The sequence below is a fragment of the Chelonoidis abingdonii genome, chromosome 3 (genome assembly GCF_003597395.2).
Source record: "Chelonoidis abingdonii isolate Lonesome George chromosome 3, CheloAbing_2.0, whole genome shotgun sequence".
NCBI lineage: Eukaryota > Metazoa > Chordata > Testudines > Testudinidae > Chelonoidis > Chelonoidis abingdonii.
This window is the reverse complement of record NC_133771.1, coordinates 177,032,404-177,052,174: the sequence shown is the minus strand read 5'-3', so window position 1 is coordinate 177,052,174 and position 19,771 is coordinate 177,032,404. Positions and strand designations below refer to the sequence as shown.

Genomic DNA, 19,771 nt, shown 5'->3' with positions numbered 1-19,771 from the left:
TGTGTGTGTGTGTGTGTGTGTGTGTGTGTGTGTGTGTGTGTGTGTGTGTGTGTGTGTGTGTGTGTGTGTGTGTGTGTGTGTGTGTGTGTGTGTGTGCAAAATGTTATGACTAATTAAGGAAACAGAGCTAGTACAAAGCTGCCAGGCTAAATAACAGTATGCTTAATAAAAGTTAGGCCATACTTCATATTGAGCAGTTTTTTACTTTGGCTGAAACAAAAGTCAGGTAAAGAGAGTGTTTACTCTGAAGCTAATACTAATGGGAAGATAAATATTTATGAATCTCTAATTTAAATAGATAACACAATAAGGAATCAGAAATTTGGGAGAGGCTGAGTGGCCAAAAAGTAAATACATTCTTGGAACTCGGGTGCAACCTATCAAGATTTATCTACAATTGCCAAATGGCTGATCAAAATTATTCTACAGTACAGTATTACTGAACTCTAAGAAGATAAATTACAGAAATTTTCTGATTTGTCTTGTGACTTTTTTCAGTCAGTCATGAACAAGGATTAGTTGGTAGCACACAAGGAGCAAGAACTTTTGAATTTAAAATATGATTCCCTTAACAGCATCAGTACATCAAATTCAGCCTTTATATGGTGTTACAGATTGGTGGTGGGAGCAGGAGAGAAACAATGGTTATGTATGTATACCTTCCTGTATGCTGACAAAGAAATTTATACAAAGTAAGCACTGCTACTTCTTCTTCACCATTAGGGTTTTCTTGGTCCATGCCATTTTCTTCTGAAGAGCAACGAAAAAATAAATCAGGTACAATTCTAAACCCAGAAATCACTTAATTTTTTTCAATTGACAAACCTTTTTTAGAAATAGTTGAGAGAGAGGAGGTGAAACTCTGAATACCACAGGGGTTTATAAAAGAAGCATTGAAGACCCAGCTATATCATCATCAGTATCAAACATCTAAAATAATGACATAAACCAAATTTTGACAAGGCAGCCAAGAACAAACAAGTGAAATGCTCCATTAGAAAACAAGGAAAAGATTGTTTTGTCTCCTCCCAGGGATCAGGTCTGGCTGCCAATGTCACACAGAATAGATCTTTTTGCACAATATACCATACCCAGTCCCTCTTGTTACATGAGTACTAAAAGCAGGATGCACTAATTACTTTCTTTAGTAAGAACAGATTATTTTCTTCAGGAAACAAAAGTTTGACCCGGCCTATGCCATGAACTTTTGCCAGCACAGTTATGCTGGTGGGGGTGTGGTTTGCGACCAATTGAGTATGCTTTTAATTAGCACTAAGGGTACTTCGTTAGTATGAAATAGCAGCATAGCTATACTTTCAAGTGTAGACCTGGCCTTAGTGTTCATTTTAAAAAAAACTGATAATGTAACAAAAAAAGAGGTATTACCTGTTGATGAAGTAAGTAAAATTTGTACTATGTGTGCCATTGTGACAAGATGGAAGATGTGAAGATCTCCAGTGCCAAGACTAACCCCTGAAAAATCCTGACAGTATATGGCAGGAAAAGAGAGCACCAAGCTTACCTGTAATAAAGAAAAACAAAGTGTAAGAGAATGAATGTCTTCCCCTTTTCTGCCACAGTCTCAAGAATCAGTCAGTTTTTTCTTGAAGCCTTCCTTTGTGCTGCAGTACATTCGATGGGACTAATTTTAACACCAGTTAAACCATTCCTTCATGTGACATAGGGATAACTATCAAACAATGCAAGGTTCCCTGCCTTTCCCCCCCAAGTTGGGGAATAAACTGTAATATCGAAAAAATTATTAAAATCTAAACATCTGTGAGAAGGACTCCTAACTTGCTGTATTTTTTCCTCAAAACTCTTGTGGTTATGAAGAAAATATATAACTGTAGCTCTGACATATAAAAGATGCCTAAGAACACATCTACACTGCAAACAGCCCTGCAGTATAAGTCTCAGAGCCTGAGTCAACTGACTCGAGCTCAGAGTACAGGGCTAAAAGTAGCAGTGTAGATGTTCCTGCTTGGTCTGGAGCCTGGGCTCTGAAACACAGTTTAGATCTCAGAGCTGGGCTCCAGCCTGAGCAGGAATATCTACGCTGCAATTTTTAGCCCCATAGAGTCATGCGGCTCACACTGTCTCAGTTGATGCAACTTTTGAGACTCACTGCTCCATGTTTTTTTTGCAGTGTAGATGTAATCTATGGGATCAAAGGTGTAGGTGTATTCATTATGAAAAACTTACCAATAAATGAAACATGTCAATATCAAGAATGCATGGAAGATTTCCACTTTTTTCATTAGGCACCAGTGCTGAATATATAAAAAACAAAAAGATGTATTAATTACACAACAAATAATCGGCACTGATTTTTGCTACAGAGTAGACTATAGATACCTTAATGGTGTGTTAATGTTTCAAGTATCTACTGACAAGTTCTTTCAGTTTTTGGCTAGGAATAAATTAATTCGAGAACTTGTACATACTACTAGAGCAGGTCCTATTCTAGTTTCCAAACTTCATATTTCACTGAAATGAGATTACAAAATACTTTGTATAAAACTGTATAGTACACTGTTCTCTGATTTTCTTTTGGTTACAGCTGGGACTGCAATAGAAAAAGTGGTGGTACTCTCCCAAGCGAGCCACCAAAATGAGACACTGTAGATTATGCAGCTCTCTGAACTCTGCTCAGTTACTTGAGCCTGGTTCCCCTCTCTGGGCTTCAATATGTCCATAATCTCTACAGAGCTCTTTGGGGTTGGCTCCTTCTTAATGAGGGAAAAATAAATAAGTGGTGGTATCTCCACTTATGGCACCAGAAATGAGACCTCACTCTCAGAAATCATGTAGATCTGTGAATCTTCTCTCCTATTTTATATGATAAATTAATTACGATGCTAAGATTTAAATTAACTCAGAAGCCCAGTGATGACAATATCTTGCCGAGATGAATGGGGAAAGTGACACCTCTCAGAGCTATTGTTCCAGCTGAGATCACATTTTTTAGATTGTCTGTGCTACAGATTCACTTAAAAAAACAAACTGCTTTGATTCTGGAAAATAAGATAGCAGCTGATATGTATATGGCTAAGAGTCAGCTTAATATGAGCCTTGGTTTAAACCCCTGCTTTGGCACTATTGATTCCCATAGTTTTAAATTTTACTTTAAATAAATGTAACCAGTGGAATAATAATGCTACTAACAAAACAGTATGATTTTTTTAGTGTACCAAATGCAAATTTAAGCTGAGAATAGCAAACATACAGTAAATATAAATCAAGCACTCCATGCAATAGTAGATCACCACCCATTTTGCATGGAGAATACCTCCATTTAAAAGCAAAACAAAAAACCAACCTCCTTTAAGATACAACCATCTATTATTTAAAGCAACATCCAAAGAAAAATATCACAAAGCATTCCCTCTGAACATCATTACCCCAAATAGTAAAATCCAGATGAAGAGCACAAAAATTTTAGCCACAAACCGTACAGTAATGTAAGCCACCACACTTGAGAATATTTTTATGTTGACAACTGCAAATACTCCAACTGAAGAGGAGATTTACAGTTTCTAGAGCACTTAATCTTCCCTTAATAACTGAAGAATACTTAGGCAAATTTAAAGAGCTATTGTTATTTGAGAACAATTTACTACTGTGACGATTCCAATACCTTCAGATTATAAGCGCTACTGTTTTGGTAAATTCAACATAAACCTATATAATAGTTTTTATTTTTTTTTAAATTTCTGTCAGAGATTTAGTACTGCAACTACTTTTGGCTGTAGTACTGCAGAAGTAAGCAACTGATCCACTTCTATTGATTCTATCAATAACTTCAGCGTATATATGAATCTCAACATTGTCTGAAAATAGCACTTTTTGTATAGTGCAGCCCCTACAAGCCATCTCATCTAATAACCGTGTTAAAGCAATTGTTGCATTACTGATTATTATTACTGTCACTTATCTCAACTTACAAGGACTTAAGTAACTTGAAGAAAAAAAGGAGAGTTAAACTAATAGAGCTTTAAATTTTAAGTTCGGGTTCTACTGATATCCACATTACTTAATTCTTGACAGTGTTCTTCTTTTCATCAAGAAATATATTGGTTATAGCATACATTTATTTATATAAAGGGATAGATATTGGCCTAATTTTCAAAGGTACTGAGCAGCACAACCGCTAATAATCAGGCCAATATATCTGTATTTATTATATTCTATTTCAGATGACTTAGATCTCAAGTGTTAGGATGTCTAAGACTGCTCATCTATTTCTATAAACATTTCAAACTTAGGGCTTTTTTGATATTTTCATTCAAATAGTCTTCAAGTTAACACAATATAATTACATTATTAATTTTTTTTCAGGCAGTATCATAAGCTATGCTTTACAACTACTCAAACTAAAACACCCCTGAGTTCTAAGTCTAGGAAATCTCAACATTATTGATACAAATTACTTAAAATATTGTTGTTAATAGTTAAGAAAACACATTATCAGGCCATTCCTCAATAGAGATTCTTTAACTTTATTTTCCTGAAGTGTATTTTTGAAATTTCATACTTGCATTCACAGTAACAATAAGTTTGCCAGAAATAAGTGTTCTTATAAAATTAAAAGTTAAATCATGTAAATTTTAGATAAAAAAGGATGTTTGCAAGTCTCACAGCTTTTGTTTCTTCAGGGTTTTATCTTACATAGTTTTTCAGATAATTATATTGCTCGCTGTAAGCTAATTTTTTTGTCAAACTTTTCCAGTGGCTGTACTTATTATGCAAAAATAATTAGTATAAAGTATTGAACTTACATGCAAAGAGCCTACAAAAGTGACCCTGTACTGACGAAAGAGGTGAAATTGTCCAGTGTGCTGCTGCAAATCTTGTTAATGAAGTAAGGCAGTCATCCTAAAATACAAACCAAAACCAAACCCCCCCCCCCAAACTAAACGTCACAATTAAACTCTTCAAGATGGAATAAAACCATGCCTTTATGACTCTATATAGTATATCACTCTAGTTAGGTAGCTATAGTCTTTACCACATAATTTTGAGAGAGAGAGATTATGCCAAAAATTCAATGTAATACAGATATCAGTGTGCGTGTGTAAAAACAGATTTACAGAACACAGTTACAATCTAAAAGCTCCTTGCTTTGGCTGTCATTATGAGACAAACCCAATCTATTAGCATTTCATGAAGAACAAACAATTCATTATATTTTACATTTGTTTAATAAAATAATAAAAATATATGGAGATATATTTATCTCATAGAACTGAGTGGGACCCTGAAGGGTCATTGAGTCCAGCCCCATGCCTTCACTAGCAGGACCAAGTACTTACTTTGCCTCAGATCCCTAAGAGACCCCCCTCAAGGATTGAGCTCACAACCCTGGGTGTAGCAGGTCAATGCTCAAACCACTGAGCTATCCTTCCCCCATTAAAAGTTAAATATATCAGATATTGATAGAGAAAAGGGTGGAACCTAAGTTAAAATGAAACTCTCCAATAATTTCAGGCTACAATTTTGGCACTCTGAATTAAAAAAAAAGACAACCCAGTGATTCAGAACTGAGGCTGCTATTTGATCTTACCTGTCGGCAAGGTAAATGACCAAATAATGGTTTATCTTCATCAGCTAAAATTCGTTCTGCAGAAGTAAAAAAAAAAAAGTTTCAGTGCTGTAAATTTAAATAAAAATCTGAAAGTCTCTTGTCAATACACAATAGTTGCTACTAAAAACAAAATGTTACCTATAGTCTGTATTGTGTAAGCACAGCTACCCCAGCACATTATGGGTACACGTGGATCTTCTTCATTGGGATGCACCTTCAGTCCTATTTTATATGTTGCAGTACCAAATGTTGTTAGCATCTCTTTAATGCTTTCAGAATAAAGACTCCTGAAATGAGAGAGAGACTGGCATTAAAAGTCTATTCTGACAACAGGCAAATTAAACATCAAGTGGAAGCATAATATCTGAATGCTCTGATTTATACAAAGTTGACAGATCTTTTGGACCATATCCTGCTTACCTGACTCAAGAAAGTAGTCTACTAACTAAATAGTCCTGTTTCTGTGAATACTGGAAGAAGGATTTGGCATTTTAATGCTATTTTAAACAGTTTGTGCCATGCACTGCAGTAATCAATGTTTTGGTTGTCTGGATTAGACTGGAATTTTACATATATGAACAGCACTATCCAGACTCTGTCCTCAACACAATTGGGTAGAATATAGTTAAGACTATAATGGGAGGAATATGTGCCAATTTGAGGGCAGAATCTTTAATTTACTTTCCCATTAAAAAAGGAGACTTGTTACACAGCTATAATTCTTTCCAGATATGTAGATCCTATAAATTACATTTCAATATATTAATGTGCTCACAACTTTGCACTTTTAAAAAAAATTTGGAGAGTTTTCAAGTATGACTTAATTAGAAATTCACAACTATTATAAAATCAAGTTTAACGTCGACCATGAAGTTATATGTGTCCGATTATGTATCCATCAGTTTCTATGTGTGCCCAGGTCTACACAAATAATACCAATCACTGAAACAGGGAGCAGTAAGAGTATCAGAATCTGGTTCAGATGCAACAGTAAGGCCTTGATTTACATAGTAATTTTTTTTTTTGCATATTTTCAGTTATGTATGGTCAATTAATTGTGACCCTTTATTTTTGTACACGATATGGTTCACTTTTACACAGTGCAGCATGGTCGCCAACATGCGTGAATCTGTGGCGTAGGTCTGTCCCGACACTAGCATGGGCTCTGACTTTGCATGGGTGGGCAATGACAGGGGTGGCACAGGGATGAGGCACCTTCCCTTACCCCTCCAGTCGGCCTTGCAGGAGGCCATGGAAAGTCTGGCCAGGGGCCCCCCAGCCCCAGGCATGGGGTTGGGGCACAGCGGCTTGCCCCGCTCCACCTGCCCAGTGCACCTGCCAGGGAGCAAAGTCCAGGCTTGCCTTGCTCCGCCCGGCGCTCCTGCTGGGGAGTAGGGTCAGGGCACAGAAGCTTGCCTGCTCTCTGGTTGGAATGCCGGGTGGGTGGAGTGGGGTAAGCCGCCCATGCCCTGACCCCGCTCCCCAGAAGGAGTGAAGGGTGGAGCAGGCAAGCCCTCTACCTCGCTGCCCGGCTGGAGCACGGGGTGAGTGGGCAGAGCAGGGCAAGCACTAGGGCTGGAACAGAATCAGTGTGTGTGTGGTGGGGCTGGATGCTAAGGGGATGGGTCAAAGCCCACCCTTGTTTACACCCCTAGTGTTGACATGTCTAGACTGAGCTTGTCATTTCCCGCCCTTCCTCCACCATGCTGCTTTGTGTGTGTGAGATGGGATATTGGCACATTGTCCGCTTGACTTCAGCTGCTATTTATTGCCCATAATAATAGTTTACCATGAGCTCTAAGAGGAAATTGAGAGAAACTGACTCAAAAAATGATGTGTCTCGTGTGAAGAAGCAGAAAAAAGAAGTGTTGACTTTACTAAAGAAAGTGGAAATGTTGAATAGGCTCACTAAGGGTGAAGGTTCATCATCCGCGGCTAGGGCTTATGGCCTTAATGAGTCAATCTTGCATACAGTGAAGAGAAATGAGGCAAAAATTAGAGCAAGTGTCGCTGCAAGTGCACCTAAAAGTGCTGAAGTGCCATTCTATACTCATGATACTACCATACAAAAGATGGACAAAGCACTGAACCTATGGATTGAGGATGAAAAACAGAAAAGAGTTCCACTGGACAAGTCAGTGATTCGAGAAAAAGCTAAGAGATTGCCTGATCACTTAAAATAGGATGCTGCACCAACTTCGGGGGACAGCAGTGTAGCCAAGGAATCTACTTTTATAGCCAGCAAGGGATGATTTGTGAAGTTCAAAAGGAGGTATGGGCTGCATAATGTTAAATTGATCAGTGAAGATGCATCTGCAGATCATGAAATAGCAGCAGCAAGTTTTCCACCAGAGCTGGCCGAACTCATTGAGGAGAATGCGTTAAAAACTTGCTCCGGTTTCTAACCTGATGAGACTGGCTTATTTTGGAAATGGATGCCAAAGAAAACCTCTCTTTCAAAAGATGAGAAATCTGCTCCAGGTTTCAAGGCTGTGAAAGGCTGACTGACCCTTCTCATCTGTGCAAATGCAATGGGGGATTTTATGATAAAGCCAAAGCTCATTTACGGAGCCCAAAACCCCCATGCGCTCAAGGGAAAAAATAAATATCAGCTATTCATGTTTTGGAGGTCTAATCAGCATGTGTGGTCACTTCAGTGCTTTTTATGAACTGGTTTCATAATTGTTTTGTGCATGAAATGGAATACTACCTGGCATTTAAGGTCCTACTGATCCTTGATAATGGTCTGGGCAACTCTGCAAGCCTTCAGGCTGTGCATCCCAACGTAGAGGTGGTTTTTCTGCCTCCAAACACATCACTCCTCCAGCCCCTTGACCCAGTTGTCATCGCAACTTCTAAAGTTTATTACACTTGCTGCACCTTTCACCGCATCCTAGATGCTGTGGACAGTGATCCAAGCTTAACAGTGACTCAGTGCTGGAAGGATTACAAAATAGCAGAGTGTATTAAAAATATAAAAGTCTCTGGATGAAATAAAGCCTTCCACCATCAGTGTATGTTGGAAAAACTTGTGGAGAAAGGCAGTGACTAATTTTCGTGGCTTCCCCAAAATGCCACACAAGGTGGAGAAAATTACTGGGTCGTAGTGTAGGAGGGGAGGGATTTGACAATCTCCAGGAAACAGAGAGAGAGGAGCTACTTGAGTCCCACACCACCAAGCTCAATGAGAAAGAGCTGGAGGAGCTGATTCAGTCAAGCACCAGTGATGAGGATAGTGAGGAGCTGGAGGTGGCACCAAAGCTGCAAATGACAATGAAGAGTCTGGATAAGGGTTTCGATTGGCCAAGGAACTATGAGATTTTTGTTTTTTTGGCTGAAGATCCATTCATGGAATGTAGTTTGAAACTCAAGAGAGCTTGATGGTGTGCTGCCTCCTTACAGGGAAGTTTACAAAAAGACATACAGAAGAAGGCCAAACAACTGACCATAACCAGTTTTTCCTCGCACATCTTTGACCACCAACCCCTAAATATATGGAGATATACTTATCTCACAGAACTGGAAGGGACCCTGAAAGGACATCGAGTCCAGCCCCCTGCCTTCACTAGCAGGACCAACTACTGATTTTTGCCCCAGATCCCTAAGTGGCCCCCTCTAGGATTGAACTCACAACCCTGGGTTTAGCAGGCCAATGCTCAAACCACTAAGCTATCTCTCCTCTTCTGCCACCTCCACTACGTAGCCATGGGTGGGCCTGGGTGGGTAGCAACCCATCCACTTAGCATCCAGGCTCACTGACCCCCCACCCTGCTCCAGCTCTAGGGCTTGTCCCACTCCGCCGGGCATTCCTACCGGGGAGCAGAGTTGGGGCAGGAAGGCTTACCCCACTCCACCTGCCTGGCTTTCCAGCTGGGCAGTCCAAGCGGGGCATGCACCCAACCCTACTCTCTGGCAGGAGCGCCAGATGAGTGGAGGGGGGTAAGCTCCCAATCCTACTCTCTTGCAGGAGCACCAGGTGGGTTGACGGAGCGGTGCAAGCCACTGTGCCCCAACCCTCTGTCCCAAGTGTGTGCCTGGGGTGCCTCTTGCCAGAGTGTCTATGGAGGAGATGAGTGGAGGCAGCCCGATCCTTCCTGTCCCATCAACGCACACTGACCCGAAGTCAGGGCTCCCCCCCCACACACACAGCTCCACACTCCCCGGCCTCCCCAGACGAACACTCAGACTTCTGACTTCAACAACATGATGCTGATACTGTATCAAGTTCATTTTCAACATCAATAAAGATTAGTACCTGTACTGTAATAAGTTTAAATTTCATTAAAAAAAATTTAATAAAACCTGTAATACTGTACTATATTGTATAAATTAGGGAGGTCATCTTGTGATCCTGGAACCTAAACCCTTATGTTCCATAGACCCTTGGTATTTTTTTATGGGATTTCTATTTGCACGGTGTTTTGGGGGGAGGGGGAGGTAACAACCACCGTGTAACTCGAGGCCTGACTGTAGTGCAAAAATAGTGGTGTACAATGGCCAATTCTCAACATAAGCTCAGCTCCTCTAATGGAAGTGGGATTTGGAGTTCTTTCGGTTATTCAGCTGAAGCACTAGAGCACACAAATATACCCCAGTTTTAGTCTTATACCCCTGCTATAACAAAGGTATGAATAATTTTTAAAGATGAAATACATACTTTGGTTGGAAGTCAGGCCTAAATCCTTTAGGTAGCTGTAGCTCATCCATTTTTTCTGAATTACCACAAGAATTATCTGTATAAAAGAAGTCCAATAAATGCTGTAATTATATTAATTCATCTATATGTGAATTTTACTGCTCATGAAAGTTATAGACAGACAACATTAGAAACTGAAGTTCTGAATTCCTCAGAATAATTATAACATGGGCAGTGGCTAAATAAAACTTTCATCACTTTTTTTTGCCAGCATCATCTCAACTGTACTATACAGGACCAGCTGTATGGAAAGTGTTAAATCAACCTTCATTGCCATGTAATTCTTTGCTTCAGTACTGAGACTGTAAACATGGTTGCCAGCTATTCAGTTGTGACATATGGAAGTGGTACATTAAGAACTAAGTGGCGACCACCAAAGTCAATTCACATAGGAGCAGTTATCCAATGAGAACTTTCAGAGAGACTATCAACCTGATCTGGATTTAAATAAAATACCAGGAAGTAAAAGCCTCCATGTCTAAGTGATAATTTGCTGAGTCTTTTTTCAGTGACACAATAATATTTCCATACTTCAGGATATACAATATTAGATCTTCAGACTTACTAGCAGTTTCTTCATCACGAAGTATATATAATGCTTTGATTTGCTGGGATATTGTTCTTATCCATTGAGCTAGATTCGGTTGGTCTGAAAAATCCAATCTATCAAAAGACAGAATACATACATTTTTAAAAAATTAAATTATTTCAGAATATATATTGTGTTCTCTTTTGAAAAAATAATTTGCATAACTTCTCCTATGTAAAGAAAGTTTGAGAAAAAAAATCAGATATTAAGATTATGGGAGAAGAAAGGTGAAAACCATAATTATACTTCAAATTGCAATAAACCATCACCATATGCCAGCATGACATTTTTTAAGGCAATAGGTAATTATTTTTGTTTTTAACTGAAACACAGTTCTGCTCCATTGTGGCAGAGTATTTGGTATGTGTGTATATTTTATAGATTACTTGGATTTACCATGTAAAGTACTACTCTTACTTTTCCTATATTCTGCAGTGGTGCATCTTACACATTTGCTAAAATCTCCTACCCCCTCATTCAGAAGACCAACTCACTGTGATAGCTATATCATCAAACACCTTATTCAAAGTACTGTCTGTATACTATTATCAATAGGGATAACAGAAATTCACAGATCCTGAGGCATTAAGGTCTCCATAAAGATTTTAGTTTCAACAGAATCAAGTTTCATGTTTGAATTATTGTTAGGATTTTTTGGGTTGCAAATGACTTTTTACCCATGTTACAATTAGTAAATTCTTAACCATACAAGTCTCTGTTTCAAGTTGTGTGGACATAGTTTTGTCACTGCCCCTGTAAAATGTACTTGCCGTGAGAAATAAGACAGCATTCAAGGAGGGGGATAGACGACAACTAATCCACATGACATAGTTTGAGTGTGATGGATTCTACTCTGGCAGAGCAAATCTCTTTAATGCAGCTCTGACCTCTTAATCTGATAATTACTGATGTTCACTCAACTACAGGTTCTGCCACGTGCCACTGTGCTACACATATCTTTTACATTAGATATTTTTTCTATAAACCCAACCTAAAATGTATGTGGATACCATTAAAAATGTTTATTATATTCCAGAACTTGTGTTACTGAAGAGAGTTTTGAACATATATGTGCATCTACGCAGGCAATAAAAATTTTCTATAGATAATGACCAAAACAAATATTTATGGATTGCACAAAGAAAACTTGCTGTATGAAGTGTCTTTGAATAAAAGTGACTATGTAAATATATCTTTTTTCATGGTCACAAAACTATTACAAATGCTAACAGATAAGCAGTACTGTAATCTACCAAAAAGTCACCCTTCACCTTTTTAGTTTTATTTGCTTTGACAACATTCGACCTGGAGAAGCACCACAATTCATTGTTATGTGGAGACAATACACTGCGACAGAGACAGACATACTGAAGAAGCAGCAAAGAATCCTGTGGCACCTTATAGACTAACTGATGTTTTGGAGCATGAGCTTTCATGGGTGAATACTCACTTCGTCGGATGCATGTACACGAAAGCTCACGCTCCAAAACGTCTGTTAGTCTATAAGGTGCCACAGGATTCTTCGCTGCTTTTACAGATCCAGACTAACACTGCTACCCCTCTGATACTTGATACTGAAAAAGATTGTATTCATGTCTTCAACTGATTTGTGGGGGCTTCCACAGCACTAATGCAAGGTTTAGTTTTATCATAAGGAGGCACACTGATGTAGTCCACTATTATCAGTAATTTATAATGACTTAGCAGACCACAAAGTTTCTGTGCTATCTAAAAAAGCTTAAGAATTGTAGGTTTGTGACAGGGTGCTGGGCAACAACAGCTGAGCCAGCACTCTGGTCACTGGAACTTTAATTAATTACTCTAGAACAGATCTTACTAAGAAGATGTGTGCCTAATTGATGGGTTGAGGAGAACTAAGGGGCTAATTAGGCCATTACACAGATGATACAAGAGGTATAAGATGAAAGTGGAAGAAGCAAAAAGAGAGAGATCACTCTCCTCTGCTTGCCTAAGGAGCTGAGGGCTCCCTATGGACTATAGGGGTAAGGCTATATATTGTATAAGGATGGTGGAACCTAATATTGTAAATAAAACACCCGGTGCAGTTTATCAGCAAAAAAGGGCTCCGCGCTGTTTGTGGACTTGATCAGAGGCAGGAGCAAGCAAGCTCTGCCATATGTTGAAAATAAATATTTAATGTTTAAAACTTGTAATAAAATTTATGTACAGGGCACCTATGCCCAAAGGTATTTTAAGTTCTTACCGAAATAATTAAAGCAAGAAGAGGAGGTTACTCACCTTGTGCAGTAACTCACGTTCTTCGAGATGAGTGTCCCTGTGGGTGCTCCACTCTAGGTGTCAGTGCATCCCTGAGCCTTTGATCGGAGATTTTTTACAGCAGTACTCCTACCGGCCATGCACGCTTAGAACCTGTCACTCACTCTGAGTATATTACTAGAGAGCATGCGCGGCTGGTACCCTCAGTTCCTTCTCTACAACGTAGGCTACCCCAACTCCGAAGTAGAGGGGAGGACGGTGAGTAGTGGAGCACCCACAGGGACACTCATCTTGAAGAACGTCAGTTACTGCACAAGGTGAGTAACCTCCTCTTCTTCGAGAGATGTCCCTGTGGGTGCTCCACTCTAGGTGACTTCAAAGCAGTGCATCTCAAGGAGGTAGGGACTTTGGATCTGGCAGGAATGCCGTAGACAATATTGCTCTGCCTAACCGAGTGTCAGAGAGGGGACCTTGAGTAAGGGCATAGTGAGTAACAAATGTATGGTGGGAGGACCTGGTGGCCGCCCTACAAATATCAGACAAGGGTACTTTGCGGAGGAAGGCTACAGATGTAGATACAGATCTAGTGGGATGTGTCCTGATTAATGCCGGAGGTGTAACGTTCTTTATCTGATAACAGAGACGTATGCAATCAGAGATCCATTTCGAAAGCCTCTGAGTAGAGATAGCCACGCCCTTGGAACGGTCGTCAGTTTCTTACCAACATTTCCCCACCTGAGTACTTTTGACGAGAGCCGGGCTCCCCTCGGTACCACGCTAAACGCCTGTGCTTTTGGGTGGCAGCGCGAGGCTCTGGTGCTGAGGCAACAGGCTTTCAGTTGCCTGCCTCGATTGTGGCACCTATCGGCACTGCGATGAATGCGGCACTGACACGAGGCACCGGCGGAAGCACCGCAGCCTGCTATTAATAGCACGGCACCGCCTGCAGCCCCGGCATTACTCCTGCCAACTTGGCACGGAGCCAAGACAAACTCTCGGTGCCAGCCTGGGAGTTTCGTCACAGGATCTCTGTGCCTTCGCCACTATCTGCCCCACCGTTGCAATTATACCCATTCAAGTGACCTCTTAGTGTCACTACACTGCAATCGCCCTTTCTTGGGGATGGCTTCTCTATGAAAATGGACTCAGGGTCCAACAGCCTTCTCCAGTGAGGAGGGAGTCTGAACTACAGGCTGCTGTGCCAGTGCAATCTGAATTCTACCCTCAGAGTCCTGTCCCCCGCGGACACAGGAAAAACTGTCCCCACACCAACCTCAAGACCCCACTCCTGGGGCGTTTGTTAAACCCCTGGATGGCACCTCCTATGCCTTTTCCATCACCATGGCAGTATTGGGCTCCATGGCCATGCTTTCGCTCGGCAGCACGTCCGCTACTTCTACTCACACTAGCACGCGAATGTCTAAATCCTATGACGCACTTGGCGGCACCCTTCCATCCTCAGGATCAATTAACTCCAGCTCCTATCCTGACGTACCAACTGATCCAATACCTAGAGAGCGTTACTTCCTTCTCCCTCCCTGCCATCAGATGATTTTTTCAAAATTCCAAGATCTCTTCAGAAGGGTTGCCAATGAGCTCAGAATCCATTTGGAAGAAGTTACCTGACCAACACAGGAGCTAACAGACATCTGCAACCATCTTCGTCATCCAGACTGGCATTACCAATTAACTCAGCCCTTCTGGAACCTGCTAAATCCATTCTGGCAGATTCCGCCACACAAGCCAGCCTACCTGCAAACAAGCGGACCGGAAATACTCTCATTCCCTCCAAAGGGTCTCAATTCCTTTTCTCACATCTCTGCGCCAAACTCTTTGTAGTGGACGCAGCCAATCAGAGAAACAAACAGTATTTCCGCCATACTCCAACTAATGGAAGAGGGCAACACGCCTAGACCTGCTGGGTCGTAAAGTATATGCCTTTTCAGCTGTCAACTCGATATTGCCAATTATTACCGCAATTCTGGCAAGTACTGACCATAGACAATTTATAGTTAGCATCGTGATCTATATTGAACAACATAACCCAGACAACAAGCAAACAACAGTTTACAGCTTTAGTTCGAGGGCAAAATCATTGATCGCTGACGGCTCTTCAAGGATTCAACACAATACTTGCAGCAAGATTCCACCGCTACAGCAGTAGTCATGCGCCGAGGTTCCTGGGTATCCTCTTCTCTCTTTCCTTGTGAGGTTCCAGAGCACCATAGAGATCTCCCTTTTGATGGTGATAAACTCTTTGCTTCACCATAATGAGGCTGCTGCACTCAATGAAAGACTCAAGTGCATGAGATCTGAGCCGAGGCACTCAAGAGGTATCAGAGCTATAACCAGCACCTACAAACATGAAGGCGTTCTTACACGTACAGGATTGCCCATTTTGGATCGTGATAACTCTTTGTACTCCACCAACCTACGTAAAATTCAGAGCGCTGTTCCGTCACTCAATGAAAAGACTCAAGGGCAACTCTGCGATTCCTTAGTATCAGCCATACCCCTACAAACAGAAGGCGACAGTACAGATATCAACCTTACACCGTCCGCACTACTCCTCATATACCCAGCATTTCCCGAGAGCTCAGGATCAACAGCAGCAACACCAACGCCAGAGGTCCAGATTACCAGCGGCGTCGCCCAATTTTTCCGGGATGCCCCAACTTCCTCAAAATAATAAGCAAATTTGAACCTTTTTGGTCGAGGTCTCGTAAACATCACCCCTACTCCAGTGCAGGTACTGCCCACAACTGTCTTTGGACACCGTCTACAGCCATTTTTATACCAATGGCGGAATATTACCACCGACAAGTGGGTTCTAGAGGTATCACAACGGGGTATTCCATTTCCTTCCTCTCGGTCGGCCGCCGAGACTGCCTCCAACTACTGGGCACATGCCTCGGTGCACTTTCGGATTCTAGAAACACATGTCTCCACATGAGGTGCTTCCAGGCTTGGCTGGTCACGGTTTACAAACCAAACATGCACTCAATAAACAAACCACTGACCATACCTTACCGGTGAAGGACTCTTTCATATGGTGACAGTCCCCAACACCTCTGTTCTGGATCCCCTTCCTCCAGACTCCACCAACTGTGATGATGACAACCGACGCATCCCTCACCGGCTGGGGGCCCATATCTCTCACCACACAGTACACACGGGCTGTGGTCTCACTCTGAGACCTCCATGCACATAAATGTTCTAGAACTTCGCGCGATCCGGAATGCTTGCCGTTGCTCCTCCCTAATCAAGATATCAGCATGTACGCATAATGACAGACAATATTGCCTGCATGTTCTACGTCAACAGACAAGGGGGGGCTCGTTCCCACTCTCTTTATTCAGAAGCCATGAAACTCTGGAATTGGTGCCTTGCGAATCACATCCAGATATCAGCTGCGTACATCCCAGGCATGCTGAACACCACTGCCGAACGAGCTAAGCAGACGTTTTCCTTCAGAGCACGAATGGGAGATAGACGACAGAATCATTCTCGACATATTTCGCACTTGGGGTCACCCAACCATAGATCTCTTCGCAACCCCAAAGAACACAAAATCCTCAATTTCTGCTCCAGGCAGGACTCGGCAAACACTCCCTAGGGGATGCATTCATGATCTCCTGGCACCGGCCCTTCGTTTATGCTTTTCCCCCAATACCATTGGTCAACAGGGTCCTCACGAAGATACGAACGGATCGTGCCAGGATAATCTTGATCGCACCTTCGTGGCCGAGACAACCGTGGTTCCCATTCTCACCAGAATGTCAATTCAACCACGATCTCCCTTGTCTCTCATCCCAACCTCCTATCACGGCAGCATGGCCAGCTTCTTCACCCCAATCTCTCCATGCTTCATCTCAAAGCTTGGTACCTCTTGATGGTTCTCCCAACGAGAACTAGACTGTTCGCGACCAAGTCCAGAGAGGTACTTCTACACAGCAGAACGCAATCCACCCGTACCACGTACCTCAAAAGTGGGAAAGATTCACAAAATGGTGCGCAACCAGACAACTGTCTCCTACCTCGCACCTCCCTGCATACTCAATTATCTATTGGACATTAAGCAATCCGGCCTGTCATTCAGCTTCATTAGAGTCCACTTAGCTGCCATCACAACCTTTCATCGTACAGTTTACAATAACTCGGTTTTCGCTCATCTCATCACCAAACGTTTCCTGAAGGACTCCAAACCTATATCCAGACATTAGCCACCTACCCTCCATGGGATCTTCACCTAGTATTGTCCTGTTTAACTCACCAACCCTTTGAGCCCTTAGCCACCTGCTCCCTTTTGCACCTCTCAATGAAGACAGCCTTTTGGTGCCATTACCTCCGCAAGACGGGCAGGCGAAATAGCAGCTCTTATGGCAGATCACCATATACCCTCTTCTTCAAGGACAAATTACTCTACGTTTACACCCAAAATTCCTTCCAAAAGTTCATGCTTCTTTTTACCTCAATGAATCAATACATTACCAACTTTCTTCCCGAAACCACATGCAAATCTTCAAGGCCACGATGCACACACTTGATGTGCGTAGGGCCTTTATCCTTTTATCTGGACAGAACAAGACCCTTCTGGAACTCTCAGACTCTTTGTCTCTATCGTGGAGCATGGTGGAGCAGTTGTAGTGCGAAGGCAGATAGAGATCCTTGAGGAAAAGCCGGGCTGGTATGACCAGAGTTTGTTTGTCTTGGCTCCCGTGCCAAGAGTAGACGGTAGTGATGCCGGTGCCGCAGGGTGGTGCCGTGCTATTAATAGCAGGCTGGCGCAGCCGCCTCCCCGCTGCCTGAGTTGTCACGGTGCCCGCATTCAATTGCGGTGCCGATAGGTGCCACATCGAGGCAGGCAACTGAAAGCCTGTCGCCTCCTCAGCACCAGAGCCTCTGTGCTGCTGCCGACAGCACAGGCGGGTTAGCGGGTAACCGAGGAGCCCGGCTCGTCAAACACTCGGCGGGGAAACTGATGAGCTGGAAAAAAAAACTGTTTCTATACGGTATTTATAGTGGGAGGAATATACGGAGTCTGCTGAGCTCCTTCAGCGGAGCAGCGGTAGAGAGGAATGAGGGTACCAGCGCGCATGCTCTTCTAGAATATATCAGAGTGATGTGACATGTTTAAGCGTCGATGGCTAGGAGTGTTACTGCTGTAAAAATCTCCGATCAGGCCGGGGCGCACGAACTAGGGGACCCCAGGGACACTCTCGAGAGACCACATCCTGTTGCCACCAAATATGGATTCATAACATATGAGATTTAACATAATTAATTTTAGTTGTTTTGGAGATTTTGCTTTGATGATGGAAATATCTTCTTTTTTTTTTCCTGTTTCTTAGCTGTTAGTTAGTGTTACCTACCTTTCTTCCTACTTTTAAAAAAAAAAAAAAAAAAAAAATTCTCGTCCTGTCAGCGCTTCAATATGCTGCTCACAGGCTTTAAGCGCTGTCCTCTTGTAAGGACGCTATTCCCTCTTTCTGATGGATACTCCAAGTATGAAAATGCTTGGGGGAGACTCATATTCCCAAAATGCTCTCACTGCACAAGTTAAGCTCTAGAGCTAGGAAGGACAGAGAGTTAAAGCTAAAACTCCTTTTACTCCAAAATCCTTGCAGTCCGCCTCAGACCTGGCGCGGACTCTGTCTCTCTCAGACACAGCTCTAACCCTTCAAAAAACTGAAGAAGACAGCTAAAAGAGAGCACTCACAATCGAAACAAAGCTCACTGACAAACCTTTCTCCTGTCAGCTCGTCAGTTTCCTTACCACATTTCCCCACCTGAGTACTTTTGACGAGCCGGGCTCCTCCGTGGTACCACGCTGTAACCCGCCTGTGCTTTTGGGTGGCAGCGCGAGCTCTGGTGCTGAGGCAACAGGCTTTCAGTTGCCTGCCTCGATTGTGGCACCTATCGGCACTGCGATGAATGCGGCACTGACAACGAAGGCACCGGCGGAAGCACCGCAGCCTGCTATTAATAGCACGGCACCGCCTGCAGCCCCGGCATACTCCTGCCACTTGGCACGGAGCCAAGACAAACTCGGTGCCAGCCTGGGTTTCGTCACAGGATCTCTGTGCCTTCGCCTACTACTGCCCCACCGTTGCAAATTACCCATTCAAGTGACCTCTTAGTGTCACCTACACTGCAATCGCCCTTTCTTGGGGATGGCTTCTCTATGACAAATGACTCAGGGTCCAAACAGCCTTCCTCCAGTGAGGAGGAGTCTGAAACTCAGGCTGCTGTGCCAGTGCAATCTGTAATTCTACCCTCAGAGTCCTGTCCCCCGCGGACACAGGAAAACTGTCCCACACCAACCTCAAGACCCCACTCCTGGGGTGTTAACCCCTGGATGGCAACTCCTATGCCTTTTCCATCACCATGGCAGTATTGGGCTCCATGGCCATCTTTCGCTCGGCAGCACGTCCGCTACTCTACTCACACTAGACGCGAATGTCTAAATCCTATGACGCATTGGCGGCACCCTTCCATCCTCAGGATCAATTAACTCCAGCTCTGATTCTGACGTACCAACTGATCCAATACCTGAGGAGGCGTTACTTCCTTCCCCTCCCTGCCATCAGATGATTTTTCAAAATTCCAAGATCTCTTCAGAAGGGTTGCCAATGAGCTCAGAATCCATTTGGAAGAAGTA

At 42.6% G+C, this 19,771-nt stretch overlaps 1 protein-coding gene across 1 annotated transcript in view; it reads right to left on the bottom strand.

Annotated features, from left to right (window-relative positions):
• UBR2 (ubiquitin protein ligase E3 component n-recognin 2) overlaps positions 1-19,771 on the bottom strand; it is a 128,038-nt gene that overhangs the window by 25,970 nt on the left and 82,297 nt on the right. Inside the window, exons 33-40 of the mRNA XM_032796212.2 lie at positions 10,849-10,946; positions 10,245-10,320; positions 5,726-5,874; positions 5,567-5,622; positions 4,782-4,878; positions 2,206-2,273; positions 1,387-1,522; positions 660-750 (exon numbers count right to left, since the gene is read on the bottom strand). Of these exons, the coding sequence (XP_032652103.2) occupies positions 660-750; positions 1,387-1,522; positions 2,206-2,273; positions 4,782-4,878; positions 5,567-5,622; positions 5,726-5,874; positions 10,245-10,320; positions 10,849-10,946 (771 nt within the window). The remainder of the gene's footprint in view (positions 1-659; positions 751-1,386; positions 1,523-2,205; positions 2,274-4,781; positions 4,879-5,566; positions 5,623-5,725; positions 5,875-10,244; positions 10,321-10,848; positions 10,947-19,771) is intronic.